Consider the following 22,374-nt stretch of genomic DNA (forward strand, 5'->3'; position numbering starts at 1 on the left):
CATTGTATTTTTACCTTAAATTCCATGAAACCACATGGCCTCAATGTTGATTTTAATTTAGGACAGGTATTTGGTCAATAGCTTGCCCTGACCCACTTTAGGTCTTCTCTATGCTCTATCCTATGATTGGTAGTAATGTAATTTTTACCCTGTTATTAACAGAAATGTACAGATATTAATTAAAGGGGTTGTCCGGGTGCGCAATCATCCCAACTACAATCCCCGAACTCCATCATATGTCTATTTTCAGTGTCAACTATAAATAGCCTGTAGTGCTATATATTTTCAGTCTCCTGAGTATGAATGAGTTGAGGAGATCCCTCACTGTTACAAGGTCAAAGGGGTGGATAACATATGGGAAAGCTGTTGTGTTGGCTTTGCCCATGTGATGTCCCCTGTATATGTGTCAACTGTTGGTGCCTGACGGCACTTGCATTTGGACACAGTAGATCTGAATAGTAACAATTTGTTTGTGGTATGCATGCACATCTCATTGGTCAATGGTCGGCACAGGTCATGACGCGGCTCTTTATGCGTCTGACCTGGATTTACTTTTTCCAAGATGGCGGTTTGTGCGGGAGTACTGGGCGCTTGCGAGTATTAATCTATCGCGAGGCTTTGTTATGACACTGACAGGACGTGATTACCTAGCTATGCACGTACTTTACTTTTGGATGACGCAAAGTGTGCGGTGCACTTGACCGCACACATGTTTGTCTGTCGGATGATGTTCTCATCGGACGCATGTGCATCCGGGATTCTAAGACGCTGACTTTGGCAATGGAGTTACATCGGGAATATGTAAGTGGCTTGATTATGTGCTTGTATCCATGCCCATAGTCATGTGACCTGGCCACTCTCCATAATAGAAGTGTGGTAGTAGCTCTTTATTTTAACCAGTTGTTATCTGGGTTATTGCACATGTGCACTTAAAATATATATATATATATATATATATATATATATGAATTTAGCATTTATTTACATAATTAATTATGATAGACAATTGTATCACGCCTCTATTTTATGATTATGCACTGTGTTCACTAGACTTACATATGTGCACGTATATATTTTACTCTATTTTTTTATATGTCACTTGTACAGTCATGGGTCAATGCTAATTATGCTTGATGATGTCATTTTCTCACACTATAAGTATGTTCAATTTGCATTGTTACATTGCTTGAGAAAGGCTTCATGTTGGAGCCGAAACGTCGTGTCACTACTGGGTGAATAAATAGTTTATCGGAGTGCTGCTTTATTTTTTTATTTTATTATCCTGGGATGCTTTTCCTATTGGAGCTTGCACCCAATTTTCAAATCAAAAGGTTGGTGCTGCCATTCATTGTGTATATATATATATATATATATATATATATATATATATATGCATATATAACACACCGCAGCACTTCCAGTATTTGAAAAATTGTGGAATACTTTATTCACCAGTGCAACGTTTCGGTCGACTTGCTGGGACCATTCGCAAGCCACGGGTGAATAAAAGATCCCACAATTTTTCACCTACTGGAAGTACTGTGGTGTGTTTCTTTTTTATTGATTGAACACTTCTACTTATATGTCTGCTAGGTGTGCTGCCCTGAACTTTTGTATTTTTAATATATATACAGTATATATATATATATATATATATACAGTACAGACCAAAAGTTTGGACACACCTTCTCATTCAAAGAGTTTTCTTTATTTTCATGACTATAAAAATTGTAGATTAACACTGAAGGCATCAAAATTATGAATTAACTCATGTGGAATTATATACATAACAAAAAAGGGTAAAACAACTGAAAATATTTCATATTCTAGGTTCTTCAAAGTAGGCATTTTTTGCTTTGATTACTGCCTTGCACACTCTTGGCATTCTCTTGATGAGCTTCAAGAGGTAGTCACCTGAAATGGTTTTCACTGCACAGGTGTGCCCAGTCAGGTTTAATAGGTGGGATTCATTGCCTTATAAATGGGGTTAGGACCATCAGTTGCGTTGTGGAGAAGTCAGGTGGATACACAGCTGATAGTCCTACTGAATAGACTGTTAGAATTTGTATTATGGCAAGAAAAAAGCAGCTAAGTAAAGAAAAACGAGTGGCCATCATTACTTTAAGAAATAAAGTCAGTCAGTCCGAAAAATTTGGAAAACTTTGAAAGTGTCCCCAAGTGCATTCACAAAAACCATGAAGCGCTACATAGAAACTGGCTCACATGCAGATCGCCCCAGGAAAGGAAGACCAAGAGTCACCTCTGCTGCGGAGGATAAGTTCATCCGAGTCACCAGCCTCACCATGTCACCTAGTCACCATGCCACACAGAGTTCTAGCAGCAGACACATCTCTAGAACAACTGTTAAGAGGAGATTGTGTGAATCAAGCCTTCATGGTAGAATATCTGCTAGGAAACCACTGCTAAGGCCAGGCAACAAGCAGAAGAGACTTGTTTGGGCTAAAGAACACAAGGAATGGACATTAGACCATTGGAAATCTGTGCTTTGGTCTGATGAGTCCAAATTTGAGATCTTTGGTTCCAACCACCGTGTCTTTGTGCGACACAGAAAAGGTGAACGGATGGACTCTACATGCCTGGTTCCCACCCTGAAGCATGGAGGAGCAGGTGTGATGGTGTGGGGGTGCTTTGCTGGTGACACTGCTGGGGAATTATTCAAAATTTAAGGCATACTGAACCAGCATGTCTACCACAGCATCTTGTAGCAGCATGCTACACCATCCGGTTTGCGTTTAGTTCGACCATCATTTATTTTTCAACAGGACAATGACCCCAAGCACACCTTCAGGCTGTGTAAGGGCTATTTGACCATTAAGGAGAGTGATGGGGTGCTGCGCCAGATGACCTTGCCTCCACAGTCACCGGACCTGAACCCAATCGAGATGGTTTGGGGTGAGCTGGACCGCAGAGTGAAGGCAAAAGGGCCAACAAGCGCTAAGCATCTCTGGGAACTCCTTCAAGACCATTTCAGATGACTACCTCTTGAAACTCATCAAGAGAATGCCAAGAGTGTGCAAAGCAGTAATCAAAGCAAAAGGTGGCTACTTTGAAGAACCTAGAATATGACATATTTTCATTTGTTTCACACTTTTTTTGTTATGTTTATAATTCCACATGTGTTAATTTATAGTTTTGATAACTTCAGTGTGAATCTACAATTTTCATAGTCATGAAAATAAAGAAAACTCTTTGAATGAGAAGGTTTGTCCAAACCTTTGGTCTGTACTGTATATATATATATATATATATATATATATATATACACACACACATACACACATTTGATATAAAAAGTCTATACAGCTCTGTTAAAATGTCAGGTTTCTGTGATATAAAAAAAAATGAGACAAAGATAAATAATTTCATAACTTTTTCCACCTTTAATGTGACCTATAAACTGTACAACTCAATTGAAAAACAAACTGAAATATTTTAGGGAGAGGGAAGAAAAAATATAAAAATAAAATAATATGGTTGCATAACTGTGCATACCCTTAAACTAATACTTTGATTGTATTAGAGCACTCAGTCTTTTTGGGTATGAGTCCATCAGCATGGCACATTTTGACTTGGCAAGATTTGCCCACTCTTCTTTGCCATAACACTACAAATCTGTCAGATTGCGAGGGCATCTCCTGTGCACAGCCCTCTTCAGATCACCCCACAGATTTTCAATCGGCTTCATGTCTGGGCTCTGGCTGAGCCTTTCAAAAACTTTAATCTTCTTTTGGTGAAGCCATTCCTTTGTTGATTTGGATGTATGCTTTGGGTCGTTATCATGCTGAAAGATAAAATTCCTCTTCATGTTCAGCTTTCTAGCAGAAGCAGAAAAATCCTCTCCCTTCCCAGTTCCTGCTCAAGGCTTGTGGTTCCCCCCCACCCTCTGCCACTCGCCCGCGGCCTGCTGTCCCCTTTCGACGTCCTCACCCAGCTCTTAATCCTCCTTCTGCAAATGGCAGGAGGAGGAGCCAGAGCATCTCCTCTCCTACATAGCACCGCATACCTCTTACATCCAGTGATGTCATCTTTGTTGTAGACGTTCTCTTTCTTTATCTTCTCCATTTAGACCAGACCGCCATGATGATTTTTCTGCCATCTCCAGTCTCTGCAGAGATTGAGAAAGACATTAGTTTCCCACATTTCCATCATCTTCACATCTTCTGAACACCCTTTCCTGCCACACCCAATACTATACTGCAGAAACAGTCCCCCTGGAAATACTACTACCACACAGATAGTGCCCCCAATACTGTGCCCGCTGTGCCCCTAATACTATACTGCAGAAATAGTCCCCCTAGAAATACTACTACCACACAGATAGTGCCCCCTTAAACAATTATTGGCACACAGTGCTCTAAAAAATAACTGCGCCTAGACACTAATAGTATAAAGATAATGTCCCCCAAAAATAATTGTGCTAAGCTGATACTATGCCAAGGTGCCCCCAAAGTAACAGTGCTCCCCAAAATCCCACCAATAGAAATAATTTTCTGCCAGAGCACACTTAGTGGTAATAATGCCCCTATAGTGCCCTAGTAATCATGTTCCTCATACCCCCCAGTAGTAGTAAAGCTCCCCACAATACCCCCTAGTAGTACTAATTCTCCCTATAATATGACAGTACATGAAATACCCCAGCTTAGTGCCCGCAGTTGAGCTAATGTCCCCATAATGTATACCGGTATAAAATACCCCTATATAGTGCCCCAGTAAATTCCCTCATAGTGCTCCTCTCCACCTTCCCCACCCCATAGTGTCCCCCATTATATGCCAGTAAAAAAATGCCCCTTCTTAGTGTCCCCAGCAGATGCTCCTATAGTGTTCCTCTCACCCACAATGTGGCGGTAAAAAAAATGCCCCTTCTTAGTGCCACAATATGCCCCAATAGTGCTCCACTTCCCCATAATAATGCCCCATAGTGCTGCTCTCCCCTATAGTGCCTCTCATAATGTGCCAGTAAAAAATACCCCTTAGTGCCACCAAATGCCATAGTGCCCCCCATAATGTGCCAATACAAAAGGCCCCTTTAGAGCCCCCACTTCCCCATAGTGCCCCCAAATAATGCCCCTATAGTAACACCAGATGCCCCATAGTGCCGATCTCCCCTATAGTGCCCCCCATAATGTGCCAATAATTAAAAAAGACCATTTAGAGCCCCCAGATACCCCCATAGTGCTCCTCTCCCCCATGGTGCCATCCCATAATGTGCCAGTAAAAAATGCCCCCATAGTGCCAGCTCCCCCCCATAGTGCCAGCTCCCCCCGTAGTGCCAGCTCCTCCCCATAGTGCCAGCTCCTCCCCATAGCCATAGTGCTAGCTCACCCCATAGTGTCAGATACTCCCCCCTATAGCCATAGTGACAACTCCCCCTCGCAAAGAAAAAATAAAATAAAATACTAATACTAACCTCCATCAGCAGCGATGCAGGCCTTTTCCGGCCTGTGTCCCTGCTGTGTGCTGCCCGGCTCAGGTGGCGCGCTGATAATGACGTCATCGCGCTGCCTGAGCCGGTCTCTGATAGGCTGCAGGCATTAGTGCCTGCGGCCTATCAGAAGAACAGCGGAGGGACATGCCTCTCCCTCCCCTGCCCCACAGCACAGCCATCTGTATCGCTGTCCTGAGGACGGCGATACAGATGAATATGGAGATGAGCGCTTCCACAATGGAAGCGCTCATCTCCTACTGCCTGTCACCACTGTTGCCCGCCGCAATTACATCCAGGGCCACACCGCCTGTGGTGCGGCCCTGAGGAATAAAAAAAATAAAAAACTACATTTTTGTTAAAGATGGGCCAGCGACCATTTTTTTAGGGCGCCCTGGGGGCAATTGCCTCCTTGCCCCCCGGCCCAGCCCGCCCCTGCTTTTGGGGGACTTCAGATGTGTTTTTGCAAAATGTAGCCTGGCTTGGATGTTTTTCTTTGTAAGAAAAGGCTTTCGTCTTGCCACTCTACCCCATAGCGGAGACATATGAAGAATACGGGAGATTGTTGTCACATTTACCACACAGCCAGTACTTGCCAGATATTCCTGCAGCTTCTTTAATGTTGCTGTAGGCCTCTTGGTAGCCTCCCAGACCAGTTTTCTTCTCGTCTGCTCATCAATTTTGGAGCGACGTCCAGTTCTTGATAATGTCACTGTTGTGCCATATTTTCTCCACTTGATGATGACTGTATTCACTGTGTTCCATGGTATATCTAATGCCTTGGAAATTCTTTTGTACCCTTCTCCTGACTGATACCTTTTAACAACGAGATCCCTCTGATGCTTTGGAAGCTCTCTGTGACCATGGCTTTTCAGGAAAGACCAACTAGAGCAGCTAAACTTTATTTGGGCTTAGTCAGAGGCACTTTAAATGATGGCAGGTGTATGCTGACTCCTATTTAACATGATTTTGAATGTGATTGCTTAATTCTGAACACAGCTACATCCCCAGTTATAAGAGAGTGTGCACACTTATGCAACCACATAAATTTTTTTTTGTTTGTTTTCTTCCCTCTGCCTAAAAGATTTCAGTTTGTTTTTTTCAATTGAGTTGTAAAGTTTATAGGTCACATTAAAGGTGGAAAAAGTTCTGCAATTATTTATCCTTGTATAATTTTTTTACAGCACAGAAACCTGGCATTTTAACAGGGGTGTGTAGACTTTTTATATCCACTGTACAATATATATGAAAAAAAAGTTGAAGAGCAGCACACAAATATAAGCTGGTGCAATACCTTGAAGCAGACCATGGACCTGGTCTTGTTAGATATGTGCAAAAAAGGCCAAGGCAGCACTCAAGTATCCGTGAAAAACAGAGGGTATTTTTATGAACCCATGTGGCAACAGCAATGTTTCAGCTCACTCCATGGAGCCTTTGTCCAGCCATAATACATAGTGCAAAATCAAGTGCTTATATAGCATACATAATTAACAAAGTCATTGCATGATTATACATCAATATCCATAAAAACCGCGTTAAAACAATATACAAAAAAAATGTGCATAATTTTATCTCAATAAAAACAGACCATAAGTCATAAAGTGCTATGTGCCAGTATTGTGTTCATAAATTCATATGTTTACAGTACATAACATACAAAACCTTTCATTAAACAATATCACATCTCAGGTGTGCATGATCGTAATGATTAAAAACAAATAACTCTCAGGCCCAGCGGTGCTCCTCTTGTATTCAGGAATTGAGGGATGGAACTGGGAATAGTAGCCAGGACACGAAGGGGATATTTGACATTTTAAAAGGTTTTTATGTGTCTCTATACGCTTTCACTGTCTCTAGCTCTGAGGAGGCTTTGACCGCTTTCTTGGCAGAGGCACAGTTATCGGGGTTGTCAGACCAGGATAGGGAGAGATTAGAAGAGCGATCTCACTTTAGGAGTTGGAGGCCACACTTAGGGATATGGCAAATTGTAAGGCTCCGGGGGCAGATGGCCTACCAATGGAGGTATATAAGAAATTACAGGGGGTACTTCTCCTCGAGTTGCTCAATGTTCTTGAACATTCGCTGGAGGTGGGTTTGCTACCACATTCTATGCAGGAAGCTATCATTGTAGTTATTCCTAAGCCTGGGAAGGATCCCAAATTCGCTGATTCTTATAGGCCTATTTTGCTTTTAATAGCGGATGTAAAGCTACTGGCAAAGGTGTTGGCGAACAGGTTGTCTAGAGTGATCCTGACCATTGTGCACCCGGATCAGACGGGCTTTATGCCTGGGAAATCGACTGCTATAAATATCCGCTGATTATATGCCAATTTGAACATTCTGGCAGATAATTGTGGGGACAGGGCCTTACTTGCTCTTGACGCCGCCAAGGCATTTGATAGTGTTGAGTGGAACTACCTGTGGGGAATCTTGAGGGCCATGGGCTTTGGTGCGCGGTTCATTCAGTGGGTAAGGGTGCTGTACTTGAGTCCCAGGGCGAGAATTAGAGCTAATGGGGGGTTGTCGGATAGCTTTGCTTTGGCGAGAGGCACCAGACAGGGGTGCCCACTGTCGCCCTTGTTGTTTGCTCTAGCAATTGAGCCACTTGCGGCCCTTATTCGCCTGTCACCTCATATTGCAGGGTTTAGGTACGGTGAGGTGCAAAATAAAGTGGCTATGTACGCCGATGACACTTTGTTATTCGTGGGCGATACTAAGACATCTCTGGATGCGGCCATGGCTCTAATAGATAAATTTGGGAGCTTCTCTGGGCTTCAGATAAATTGGCAGAAGTCTGCTTTGATGCCGGTGGATGGGCAGGCCCTGTCATGTGGGCGAGTCAATAGTACGGTACTAGATGGGTAGATACATTTAAATATCTAGGGTTGCATAAAACACCTAGACTGTTGGATTTTGAAGAATTTAATTTGACCCCGTTGCTAGCTACTTTTAGGCTAAAGGTGAGGACATGGTGTAGGCTATTTTTATCGGTAGTGGGCAGAGTGAACCTTTTAAAGATGGTAATGATGCCCCAGCTGCTTTATGTATTGAATAATGCCCCCATGTGGATTCCTGTGGATAGTTTTAGGAGAATACATTCTATGTTCAGAGATCTTATTTGGAAGTACGGTCAAGCTAGGATTAAGCTGGAGACGTTGCAATACCCTAAGACAGAAGGAGGTTTGGCTGTTTCTAATGCCTGGATCTATTTCTTAGCCTCACAGTGTCAGCACTTTAAGGGCTGGATTGATTTCCAGTAGCCGGATGTGACAGGAAGGATACTGCAACACTGGTTGGGGAATTGTGACCTTATGTGTATACTGGAGGGAGCGGAAATGCATGCGGGGAGAGAAAAGGTCTTGCTTATTGAACTTATGAAGAAAGTTTGGGCGAAGGTGAAACAGCTTAGAGGTGTGGGTGGAGTCTGTGAGCTTTCCCCAATATGGAACAACAACCTGTTGCCGGAGTTCTCGTCTCTGTCAGGGCTCCGGAACTGGGAATCTCATAAAGTAATGAGGATTGGTCAACTGCTGGAGGGTAATGTGTTCAAATCATTTCAGGGTTTGCAGCAGGAATTTAATATCCCCAAGGTTTGGTTCTATCAATATCTTCAATTGAGGCATGCCTTTGAGGTCACGATGAGGAAAAGTTGCATTATAGCTAAAATGGATGTGGTTCATAAACTTGTTCTCCCGATAGGGGGGAAGAGAGGATTGATATTGCAGGTATATACTCTATTACTGGACAAATTTCTGGAAGGGTTCCCGCTTACAAGGATGAAGAAATGGGAGGGTGATCTGGGGGACATTTCTAAAGATCAGTGAGAAGATATACTGGAGGTAGTTCCCAGAGTGTCCCTAAGTGAACAGGGCAAGTTGTCACAATTATTCATCATCCACAGAGTATATAAAACTCTGGTATTTTTACGGAAAGTTGGTGTTAGAACCGATGACAAATGTCCGAAGTGTATGGAGGAAGGAGCGGACCTGTTGCATATGCTTTGGTCCTGTCCAGTGATAGGTAGTTACTGGGATGGAGTGCTGACTTTGATTAATCGCAACTTGGAGCTGAGGTTGCAAAAGGACCCTAAGGGCCCTTTCACACTTGCGTTGTCCGGATCCGGCGTGTCCTCCACTTGCCGGAGGTACACGCCGGATCCGGAAAAACGCAAGTGTACGGAAAGCATTTGAAGACGGACCCGTCTTCAAAATGCTTTCAGTGTTACTATGGCAGCCAGGACGCTATTAAAGTCCTGGTTGCCATAGTAGGAGCGGGGGAACAGCATACTTACAGTCCGTGCGTCTCCCGGGGCGCTCCAGAATGACGTCAGAGCGCCCCAGGCGCATGGATGACGTGTACATGCGATCACGTCATCCATGCGCCTGGGGCGCCCTGACGTCACTCTGGAGCGCCCCGGGAGCCGCACGGACGGTAAGTATGCTGCTCCCCCGCTCCCCGCTACACTTTACCATGGCTGCCAGGACTTTAGCGTCCCGGCAGCCATGGTAACCATTGAGAAAAAGCTAAACGTCGGATCCGGCAATGCGCCGAAACGACGTTTAGCTTAAGGCCGGATCCGGATCAATGCCTTTCAATGGGCATTCATTCTGGATCCGGCCTTGCGGCAAGTCTTCAGGATTTTTGGCCTGCTGCGGTATTTTCTCCGGCCAAAAAACGTTCCGTTCCGGAACGGAAGACATCCTGATGCATCCTGAACGGATTTCTCTCCATTCAGAATGCATTAGGATAATCCTGATCAGGATTGTTCCGGCATAGAGCCCCGACGACGGAACTCTATGCCGGAACCGGCCAACGCAAGTGTGAAAGGGCCCTAAGGTATGTGTGTGGGTTGTATGGCGGATATTGGAGGGAGCGAGCTGGTAAAGGTGGCAGTGGGGAGGCTGCTGTATGTGGCTAGGAAGTTGGTTGGCGCGGCGGTGGATTCAGGGGAGTCCGCCAACATTGGATGAGTTTGTGCGGAGGGTGCATGACATGTTGACGATGGAGAGGGGTGTGTTTGTAAGGAGAGGATGTCCTCAGAAGTTTGAGAAATTGTGGAATGAATGGTCGTCTCATACTCATGTCGTAATATAGGATATTTTACAGGTATCCGCTCTCTGGATTATAGGGGGGGAGGGGGACGGCATGGGGGGGGGGGTATGCTATGTTCTGGGCATGTAATGTATAATAGCTGCTTTTGTTTGCGTACATTGTATGCAGCTGTATGATGATTATCTCCTGTTATTGTCATATGCTACTGTGTTATTCTGACTCTTTGCATTTGTGAACGAGGAGACAATGTACTGTCATAAAATAAGTAACTTTATTTGATCAATAAAAATGATTTGATAAAAAAAAAAATAATAACTCATTCAATCAAAAGTTCCCACGTGTAGCTTGAGACGGCAGGACCTGGTCGGCATACGAGATTACGTAGTGCGCAGGTGTAAAGTGCTTCTCATCCCGCGAGACTATTCTAACACATAGAAGACATAGGCGCCCACATCCAAGATGGCGACCTCGCACTGAGCATCAACTGGGCATGCTCCAACCCATAATAAGGTGGAAACAGTCTGTCGATCACATAACAAAGTCACATGAACGCCATTCACACCAGCGGACAATCCATGCTATAGTATTTCTTTAATAATTACTTAAGAAGGGGAGTCAAACAATATAAATCGGCTGGTGGCATCCCACCATTATCACCCTTTCAAACTTACTCCCATAGTCTTGTGATCCAATAATTCCAGTGATGAACTCACCGTGCATATAATAGTCCACTTATCATAGGCAGTCACATACTGTATAATGTATAATCATGTAATCACTTTATTAATTATGTATGTTATATAAGCACTTGATTTTGCACTATGTATTATGGCTTGACAAAGGCTCCATGGAGTGAGCTGAAACGTTGCTGTTACCACATGGGTTAATAAAATACTCTCTGTTTTTCCCGGATATTTGAGTGCTGCCTTGGCCTTTTTTGCACACTGTATAATATATATATATATATATATATATATACATATACATATACATACATATATAATCCCCAGGTTGTGTAATATATATATTAACATATATATATATATATATATATATATATATATATATATATAAAAGAAAAAAGGCAGCATTCCAAATTTTGATGAAAAATAAGTGAATGGTTTATTCACCCATCTAGCAGCAATGTTTCAGCTCTCTCATTGGAGCCTTTGTCCAGCTGAATAACATGTGCATAGTGACGTACGCAAATAGTGCAAGCAATTTCATAATTACAAATTGATAGTTAAACAATAAAGTGCGTCAAGAATATAACAGTGTCGCCATGATTATATCACAACTAGTTGTGAACATGATCATATGAAGTACATATAGTGATCAGTACAGTGAAAGGCTCCAATGAGAGAGCTGAAACGTTGCTGCTAGATGGGTGAATAAACCATCCACTTTTTTTCATCACAGTTTAGAATGCTGCCTTTTTTCTTCTATATACATTTGGGACCTTGGTTTCAGGCCCCCAGGAGGACTTGCACCCATGTTTAATGTAACATAGTAACATAGTACATAAGGCCGAAAAAAGACATTTGTCCATCCAGTTCGGCCTGTTATCCTGAAAGTTGATCCAGAGGAAGGCAACAAAAAAAAAAAACCCTGTGAGGTAGAAGCCAATTTTCTCCACTTTAGGGGAATATAAAATTCCTTCCCGACTCCAATCAGGCAATCAGAATAACTCCCTGGATCAACGATCTCTTTCTAGTAGCTATAGCCTGTAATATTATTAAGCTCCAGAAATACGTCCAGACCCCTCTTGAATTCCTTTATTGTACTCACCATCACCACCTCCTCAGGCAGAGAGTTCCATAGTCTCACTGCTCTTACCGTAAAGAATCCTCTTCCATGTTTGTGTACAAACCTTCTTTCCTCCAGACGCAGAGGATGTCCCCTCGTCACAGTCACCGTCCTGGGGATAAATAGCTGATGGGATAGATCTCTGTACTGACCCCTGATATATTTATACATATTAAGTAGATCTCCCCTCAGTCGTCTTTTTTCTAAAGTGAATAACCCTAATTTTGATAATCTTTCAGGGTACTGTAGTTGCCCCATTCCAGTTATTACTTTAGATGCCCTCCTCTGGACCTTCTCCAGCTCTGCTATGTCTGCCTTGTTTACAGGAGCCCAGAACTGTACACAGTACTCCATGTGTGGTCTGACTAGCGATTTGTAAAGTGGTAGGACTATGTTCTTATCATGGGAATCTATGCCCCTTCTGATGCAACCCATTATCTTATTGGCCTTGGCAGCAGCTGCCTGACACTGGTTTTTGCAGCTTAGTTTGCTGTTTATTAAAATTCCTAGATCCTTTTCCATGTCAGTGTTACCGAGTGTTTTACCATTTAGTATGTACGGGTGACTTGCATTTTTCCTTCCCATGTGCATAACTTTACATTTATCAGTGTTAAACCTCATCTGCCACTTATCTGCCCAAGCCTCCAATCTATCCAGATCGCTCTGTAGTAGTATACTGTCCTCATCAGTGTAAATTACTTTACACAGTTTCGTGTCATCTGCGAAAATTGATACTTTACTATGCAAGCCTTCTACATGATCATTAATAAATATATTGAAGAGAATAGGGCCCAATACTGACCCCTGAGGTACCCCACTAGTGACAGTGACCCAATCAGAGTGTGTACCGTTAATAACCACCCTCTGTTTTCTATGACTGAGCCAGTTACTTACCCACATACAGATGTTTTCTCCCAGTCCGAGCATTCTCATTTTATATACTAACCGTTTATGTGGGACAGTGTCAAATGCTGTGGAGAAGTCCAGATATACGACATCCATCGATTCGCCGCTGTCAAGTCTAGAACTTAACTCCTCATAGAAATTGATTAAATTAGTCTGACATGACCAATCCCTCACGAAGCCATGCTGATATGGCGTTATTTGCTTATTTCTGTTGAGATGCTCTAATATAGCATCTCTCAGAAAACCTTCAAACAGTTTACCCACAACAGATGTTAAACTTACCGGCCTATAGTTTCCAGGCTCTGTTTTTGGCCCCTTTTTGAATATTGGCACCACATATGCCATGCGCCAATCCTGTGGGACATTCCCTGTCAGTATAGAGTCTGCAAATATGAGAAATAAGGGTCTGACTATGACATTACTTAATTCCTTTAGGATACGGGGGTGTATGTAATCCGGTCCTGGCAATTTGTCTATTTTAATCTTTTTAAGTCGCTGATTTACTTCTTCCTGGGTCAGACAGGACACTTTTAATGGGGAATTTATTTTTGCATTCTGCATGTCATCTGACAATTTATTTTCCTCAGTGAATACATTGGAGAAAAAAATATTTAACAGCTTTGCTTTCTCCTCATCGCTCTCTGCGACTTCCCCCTCATTACTCTTTAAAGGACCGACACCTTCAGATTTATACTTTTTAACATTTATATAATTGAAGAACATTTTAGGGTTAGTTTTACTCTCTTTGGCAATTAATCTCTCGGTCTCTAGTTTGACCGCTTTTATTTGTTTTTTACATGTTCTATTTTTTTCCTTATAGTTTTTCAGTGCTTCCGTGCTCCCCTCCTGTTTCAGTGAATGATATGCTTTCTTTTTGTCATTTATTGCTTTCTTTACAGTTCTATTTATCCACATTGGTTTCTTTTTGTTCCTTAACCTTTTATTACCATACGGTATGTACCTCTTACAATGAGATTTTAGGATGTTTTTAAAGATATCCCATTTTGTGGCTGTATTTTTATTTTTGAGGACTTTGTCCCAGTTAGTTTGGCCTATGGCCTCTCATAGTTGGCTAAATTTAGCTTTTTTGAAGTTTGGTATTTTTGTTCCTCCCTGTAGAAACGCTCTTTTGAATGGTAATTGGAAGGTTATTACTTTATGGTCACTATTTCCCATGTGTCCCCCAACCTGCACATCTGTTGTTCTGTCGGGCCTATTGGTTAATACTAAGTCCAGTATGGCCGTCCCTCTAGTCGGGTCCTGAACCAGTTGGGAGAGGTAATTGTCTTTGGTTATTGCCAATAACCTGTTTCCCTTATGAGATATACAAGTTTCAGTTTCCCAGTCTATATCTGGGTAGTTGAAGTCCCCCATAATAACCACCTCATTATGATTTGCCGCCTCATCTATCTCGTTTAGTAGTAGATTTTCTGTGGACTCTTGTATATTAGGTGGTTTATAGTAAACTTCTATTAGTAATTTATTGTTGTTTTTAGCTCCATGTATCTCTACCCACACTGACTCCACATGTTCATGTCCCTCACTTATATCTTTGCGGAGTGTGGGCTTTAGACCGGACTTTACATAAAGGCAGACCCCTCCCCCTCTCCGGTTTTGACGATCCTTTCTAAACAGACTGTAACCTTGTACATTAACAGCCCAGTCATAGCTATCATCCAGCCATGTCTCAGTTATTCCCAATATGTCATAGTTCTCCTCACACATCACTAATTCCAGTTCACCAGTTTTATTAAACAGGCTTCTGGCATTAGTATACATACATTTGAGAGGTTTATGTATATTTTTTACCCTACACCTTTCCTTCTGAACTGTTCTAGTCCCTCCTTCCATTCCTCCCCCAGTCCCATTACCTTGCCCCCGGTCTCTATCTGCACTATCTTCCCCTCCTATAACGTAATTACCCTCCCCCCAGTCCCTAGTTTAAACACTCCTCCAACCTTCTAGCCATCTTTCTCCCCAGCACAGCTGCCCCTTCCCCATTGAGGTGGAGCCCGTCCCTACGATAGAGCCTGTAGCCGATAGAAAAATCGGCCCAGTTCTCCAGGAACCCAAACCCCTCCTTCCTACATCAGTTCTTGAGCCACTTGTTAATCTCCCTAATCTCCCGTTGCCTTTCTTGTGTGGCTCGTGGTACAGGCAGTATTTCGGAAAATACTACCTTTGAGGTCCTTGCCCTCAGCTTTTGACCTAAATCCCTGAAATCAATTTTAAGGACTCTCCACCTACCTCTAACTTTGTGTGCTGCTTTATTTATTTTTCTTCTCTCTCTCTCTCTCTCTCTCTCTGTATATATATATATATATATATATATATATCAGAAAAATGGGCAGCACTGTACAGGGAGTGCAGAATTATTAGGCAAATTAGTATTTTGACCACATCATCCTCTTTATGCATGTTGTCTTACTCCAAGCTGTATAGGCTCGAAACCCTACTACCAATTAAGCATATTAGGTGATGTGCATCTCTGTAATAAGAAGGGGTGTGGTCTAATGACATCAACATCCTATATCAGGTGTGCATAATTATTAGGCAACTTCCTTTCCTTTGGCAAAATGGGTCAAAAGAAGGACTTGACAGGCTCAGAAAAGTCAAAAATAGTGAGATATCTTACAGAGGGATGCAGCACTCTTAAAATTGCAAAGCTTCTGAAGCGTGATCATCGAACAATCAAGCGTTTCATTCAAAATAGTCAACAGGGTCGCAAGAAGCGTGTGGAAAAACTAAGGTGCAAAATAACTGCCCATGAACTGAGAAAAGTCAAGCGTGCAGCTGCCAAGATGCCACTTGCCACCAGTTTGGCCATATTTCAGAGCTGCAACATCACTGGAGTGCCCAAAAGCACAAGGTGTGCAATACTCAGAGACATGGCCAAGGTAAGAAAGGCTGAAAGACGACCACCACTGAACAAGACACACAAGCTGAAACGTCAAGACTGGGCCAAGAAATATCTCAAGACTGATTTTTCTAAGGTTTTATGGACTGATGAAATGAGAGTGAGTCTTGATGGGCCAGATGGATGGGCCCGTGGCTGGATTGGTAAAGGGCAGAGAGCTCCAGTCCAACTCAGATGCCAGCAAGGTGGAGGTAAAGTACTGGTTTGGGCTGGTATCATCAAAGATGAGCTTGTGGGGCCTTTTCAGGTTGCGGATGGAGTCAAGCTCAACTCCCAGTCCTACTGCCAGTTTCTGGAAGACACCTTCTTCAAGCAGTGGTACAGGAAGAAGTCTGCATCCTTCAAGAAAAACATGATTTTCATGCAGGACAATGCTCCATCACACGTGTCCAAGTACTCCACAGCGTGGCTGGCAAGAAAGGGTATAAAAGAAGAAAAACTAATGACATGGCCTCCTTGTTCACCTGATCTGAACCCCATTGAGAACCTGTGGTCCATCATCAAATGTGAGATTTACAAGGAGGAAAAACAGTACACCTCTCTGAACAGTGTCTGGGAGGCTGTGGTTGCTGCTGCACGCAATGTTGATGGTGAACAGATCAAAACACTGACAGAATCCATGGATGGCAGGCTTTTGAGTGTCCTTGCAAAGAAAGGTGGCTATATTGGTCACTGATTTGTTTTTGTTTTGTTTTTGAATGTCAGAAATGTATATTTGTGAATGTTGAGATGTTATATTGGTTTCACTGGTAAAAATAAATAATTGAAATGGGTATATATTTGTTTTTTGTTAAGTTGCCTAATAATTATGCACAGTAATAGTCACCTGCACACACAGATATCCCCCTAAAATAGCTAAAACTAAAAACAAACTAAAAACTTCTTACAAAAATATTCAGCTTTGATATTAATGAGTTTTTTTGGGTTCATTGAGAACATGGTTGTTGTTCAATAATAAAATTAATCCTCAAAAATACAACTTGCCTAATAATTCTGCACTCCCTGTATTGAGAATCATGTCTGTTGTAAAGATTTTTTGTATATGAAACATATATTTAATTATGTATTGTAATCACTCACATATTAGATATTCATTATTCATCATGTTGGTATATTTATTATTTGTCACTTTTTAACTTTTATTGTTTTTATTGATTGGTATTTGATTGTAATTTGGCACATTGATTGAGTTTGCTATATATGCTGAGCACTTTGTCTTAACACATTGCTTGAGGAAGGCTCTAGCTCTGAGCCAAAACATTGCATTGCTTTATGGGTGAATACATTTCGTTTTTACTTTATTTTCTGGAGTGCTGCCCGTTTTTCTGTTTTTACCGTATATACAGGGTTTGCTTATCCTCAATTGGGCTTTTTGCACCCACCTGCTTTTTGCTTTGACTGTGCTGCCACCCCTTCTTTCTCTCTCTCTATCTCTGTGTGTATATATATATATATATATATATATATATATATAATCTAGCTATCACTAACTGATTTCTTTAAAAAATTAAAAAAAAAACACTAAACCTGATCATTATACATTATATGTGTATGTATATATATATATATATATATATATCTGGCACACAAAAAAAAACACTTACCAGTCACAGCTCGCACACAGAAAAAGTGGTGCCATGCCAAAAAAATTGAAGGGGGTACAGGGAAAGGGAATGGGGATCTGAAACAGCTGCAGGTGAGCCAACGATCACTACAGCTGTTCCAGATGTTATTTTTCTTCTTCTTCTTCTTCTGAAAAGCACTGATTTAGGTGGTAGTACTACTAGTCCCAGCCGACAACGAGCAGCACAGAGGGGCACAGGTCCTCTCTGCAAGCAGTCACCAAACTAGAATGGCTGCCTCCAGAGAGGCATCAACGGATCTTTCTGCTGCATAGCGCTACCTTTGGCTGGAGCATTGTTCCAGCCAATAGCAGTGCTGGGAGGGGACATCAGTGTCTGATGTCCCCTCGCTGACCTCGGAGATGACATGGGCTGATATAATCAGCCCAAATCAGCTCCGTCCCAGCCACCAGCAGCACCATAGGGCAATAGAAGTATAGGGCTGCCATAGGCTGGAGTGTTGCTCCAGCCAATCGCAGCACTGGGGAGGGACACCTGTGTCTGGTGTCCCCTCCCTCTCCTAGGAGGAGACATGGGCTGATGTCATCAGCCCACTCCCACCTCTAGCTGAGCCCCCCTGCAGCTCCATACATTGCCGACGCGGAGATGGGCTGGTCTTCCCTAGCCAACCATTGCAGCGATTGGGGCTGCAGGGGGGCGGAAAAACTCCTTGTCTCCCTCAGCTAAGATGGCTGACTGTCAATTAGTGCAGTCAGCTTACTACAGTCACCGTGCGATTCGGCGCGGTGACCGGAGTTATCCATGACATACTATGCGGTAAGTCACCGACTTTCATGAAGCACTAGTATGTCATGTGTCGGGAAGGGGTTAAGGTGAAAACACTATTTTTATTTAGTTTGTGTGGTGCTGTTGTTATGAGTATGTATTCACCGTCACACCTCTTAGAGTCTATTTACACTATATAGTGCTTTCTTTATACACTCTCTGCTACTACTCAGCAGATATTATATTGGGTGGGGGTGCAAATACACCAGTTGTATTTGGTCTGAGATGTATGCTACCAATGCTATTCTATAACCATTATAATTCTATGAAATTTCAGTGCTGCTCAGATAGACCACATTGTCTGACAGTCTGTTATCATGCAGCTTTATTATTCTTGTAAGCTGCATTCTCTTGTCAATTGCCGTGCATATTATAAACGCACATTGCTGAATACATATTCACACAAGCCTACATTGCTCAGTCCGATACACTGTGGCTGCCAGATCAAGGACACTGATAGAGAGTATCTTCTATACACAACAATTCCACAATTCAGGCACTAGGTGTCTATATCACACACATACACCTACTATTGCACATATGCTTTCTCACTGTCCCTGTATTGATTGATTTAAACCCTTCACTGTCCTCTGCCTTAAACTAAATGCACTACATCACCCTTACCGACATGTTTTGCCACACATGTGGATTCGTCAGGGGAGATAAGGGTACCCTTTGTACATACATTGGGTTGGGACCCCTAAAGGGATTTCATTTTGGTCAGTTGACCGTTTGGGATTTTGTTGAAATTATCCAGAGGATCCCATCTAGGGCCTTCAATTTGATCAATTATTACCCAGTCTGTAACCTCCCCAACTGAAACCTGTTCTACATAAATGCCGTGGAATGATCCCTCCCTATCCTTTCCTGCACTGATACATAATTTTTTCACCACAATCAAGTCTTTCCAATAACTGTCCCTAGCGCCTGCAGACTCTTTCCCTGCACTAAGTACACTGGTAAATGGCAGAATCTAAGATGGCTGCCGCTATTTATAGGGCTGTTACATCACAGGGCTGGCTGGCTGCTGATTGGCTGCATGCATGGCATTGTGGATGATCCCACCTTCCCAGAGTTCCTTGCCCCATGTCCTCACACATGCAGCAGCCATTTTAGGAAAAAATGTGATTCGTTACCACAAAGCGTGAGGAAATTCAGCTTCGATGCAAATCGAATCTTTCCTGAAATTCGAATCGAATTCCACTTTGTCAGCTTCAATTCGCTCATCTCTAGTCTCCACCTATCCCTTGGTTGAACTTGATGGAGTTATGTCTTTTTTCCAATCGTATTAACTATGTAGCCTCACAGAGGCAGATGTGCATTGCCAACCTACACACATGTCGATATGTACCCCCAGCATCTGGCAATCAGCCCAAACAGCAAACAATGGGACACCAGAAGTGTCTGTGGCCAGTACGCACGAGACAGAGGCAGGTGTGCACTGCCACACTGACAAATATCCCTAGATACACAACATCGTTATCCGGCAACCATTCCACACAGCATACAATGGAACACAGGAACAGATATGATAACACAGGGGACAATTATCTGGAATGAGCCACTGTAAAAAAGTTCCAAGTAGATGTCACAAACCTTCACTGAACAGCATGATAAACCCTGCTTAATTTGTTCTCAAGTATAAAATATGACATATGATGGTGGGACAACTCCTTTAGTATTAGGGCTTGTTCACACGACCGTGTGAAGTCAGTGCTGTGGACCACAAATTGCGGTCTGCAATGCACAGGCACTGACCGTGGCCCAGCCGCATGGGGATTGCGGTCCCATTCACTTGAATGGGTCCACAATCTTTTTGTGGTGTGGAGGCATGGAACGGAATCCCAGGAAGCACTCCATAGTGCTTCCTTAGTGTTCCATTCTGCATCTCCGGATTTGCGGACCAATTGAAGTGAATGGGTCCGCATCCGTGATACGGAATTCACATGGAACGACGCCCGTGTATTGCGGATCCGCAAATGCTGTTCACAATACGGCAATGCGGAGCATACGTTCGTTTGAATGAGCGCTTACTCTGTATCCAAATATGGAGTTTGTCTTTTCTGTGTTGGCTAATAAAGCAATATACCAAGCAGGTATACATATAGGCTCTGATTTATCATGCCTTCACTCCAGAATTCTGCCTTTTTTGGGCTCCCTTGTGCAAATATTTTGCCACATTTTGCATTTTTATAACCACTCATTAAAATTTTGAAATATGGGTGAGAAAGTGTGTGTGGTTAGCTATGTTGATGTATTTCACTCCAGATTTATCACTGAAGCTTTTAAAAAAAAAAAAAAAAGCTGCACAAATGTCACCATCTTACTCCAGTAGGAGGGTGTAGTAGGAAAACTGGAGTAGCTTTTCTAGCCAAAAGTGGTGTAGGTTTATGAAGGTATCAAATAACATGCAGCATTTGATACATACGGTACTCAACGCAGACACAAGCAAAACTGACTTCAAATATTATTCCCATAATGTTGCTTCTAATATTTTTCTATTCAGAACAATAAAATATAACTGTCAAAATGTTTCTTTGGAATACTGAATAAAAACAAAGATATGTCAAATGTATACTACCTGTAAAGCTTGCAGTCCGCCATAAGCTGTGAATAGAAGGAGAAATCCAAAGGAAATAATAATAATATTTTTAAGATGCTTTATCTCCATTGCTTCACTGTGTTCAGTCCTTCCAGATTAATGACTTTCTTATATATAAAAAGCCAAAACACACAGTAAACACAAGGAATGTCGCTGGAACAGATACAATTTTCTAGCAAACAGCAGTGCAAAGTTTACTGCTCGGTTCTCTTCTTCGTAGTGTTTTGCAACTCTTTAATGAGTTAATTATACAGTTGACTGCACTGGTTGTGAAACTGTTCTAAAAAAATCTGATCCATAAAACACCAACCCATCAACACATGACTTGTATCTGGTGCATTTTTGTTTTCATTAACAAATGCTTCCTTGTGCAGCCCGAGTGAACATAAACATTTCCTGGATCCTTACACCGTAAAGACAATGAACATCTCCTATAAGGGTTAGGCTACATGCACACGACAGTGAAAAGGTATGTGTGATGGAATTTAACAGCTATCAGACATCCGTTTTAAGAACAATGGCAATCTATGGGGTTATTCATGCTGTCAGTGGTGCGTCTACCAGCATGTGTATGTATTTGCACATCTTACGATCACGCTCCAGCAGGGTGGCTGTGGGATAAGGAAAAGGCTCTCTTTGTCTGAACACTGTTTGTGCAAATGAAATTAAATGTTCTGGACTGACATTCTGCTGTTTAGCCAGAAAATGCTGCTGTTTCCTAAACACAGATACAGACTGCACATATATCTCCATATTCATGAGAGAGGTGGGGTTTACCCAGGGTATGGAGAGAAGAAAAGGAGAGAGCAGCCATCTTAGAGGGAGGTGAAACTGAGGAACTGTGTGAGCAGAGAATCTAATGGCATCCAGGTGTGAGAGCCATCCTCAGTTACCATGGCTGCAGCTAAGTGAAGCTGATCTTGTCCAATAGAGATGGCCTTGCAGTGCGCCTGGCGGTCGTTCCGCAGCTAACCTTGCGTGTTTGCGGTTCGCCATAATCTTTTGCATTGTGCTGAACTTTGACCCATGACACATCCATCAGGTGGGACAGGACAGCCAATTGAAATGCTTCAGCACAAGGACACACCCCTACCCTATCAAAGAACCTGTAGGGAGAGGTTGCTTTGTGGAGCAGGGACAGGCTGTTAGGGACACCAAACGCTAGCTAATAGGGCCAAAAAAGTCCTTTAACCCCTTAGGGACACAGCCTTTTTACACCTTAGGACCAGGCCATTTTTTG

At 42.5% G+C, this 22,374-nt stretch overlaps 1 protein-coding gene across 1 annotated transcript in view; it reads right to left on the reverse strand.

Annotated features, from left to right (window-relative positions):
• LOC122935109 (protein unc-93 homolog A-like) overlaps window positions 1-21,333 on the reverse strand; it is a 339,330-nt gene extending 317,997 nt beyond the window's left edge. The window contains exon 1 of the mRNA XM_044290869.1: window positions 21,114-21,333. Within this exon, the coding sequence (XP_044146804.1) occupies window positions 21,114-21,203 (90 nt within the window). The 5' untranslated portion in view covers window positions 21,204-21,333. The remainder of the gene's footprint in view (window positions 1-21,113) is intronic.
• Between the last annotated feature and the right edge of the window lie 1,041 nt (window positions 21,334-22,374).

The sequence above is a fragment of the Bufo gargarizans genome, chromosome 4 (assembly GCF_014858855.1).
Source record: "Bufo gargarizans isolate SCDJY-AF-19 chromosome 4, ASM1485885v1, whole genome shotgun sequence".
In the NCBI taxonomy this organism is placed as follows: Eukaryota; Metazoa; Chordata; class Amphibia; order Anura; family Bufonidae; genus Bufo; species Bufo gargarizans.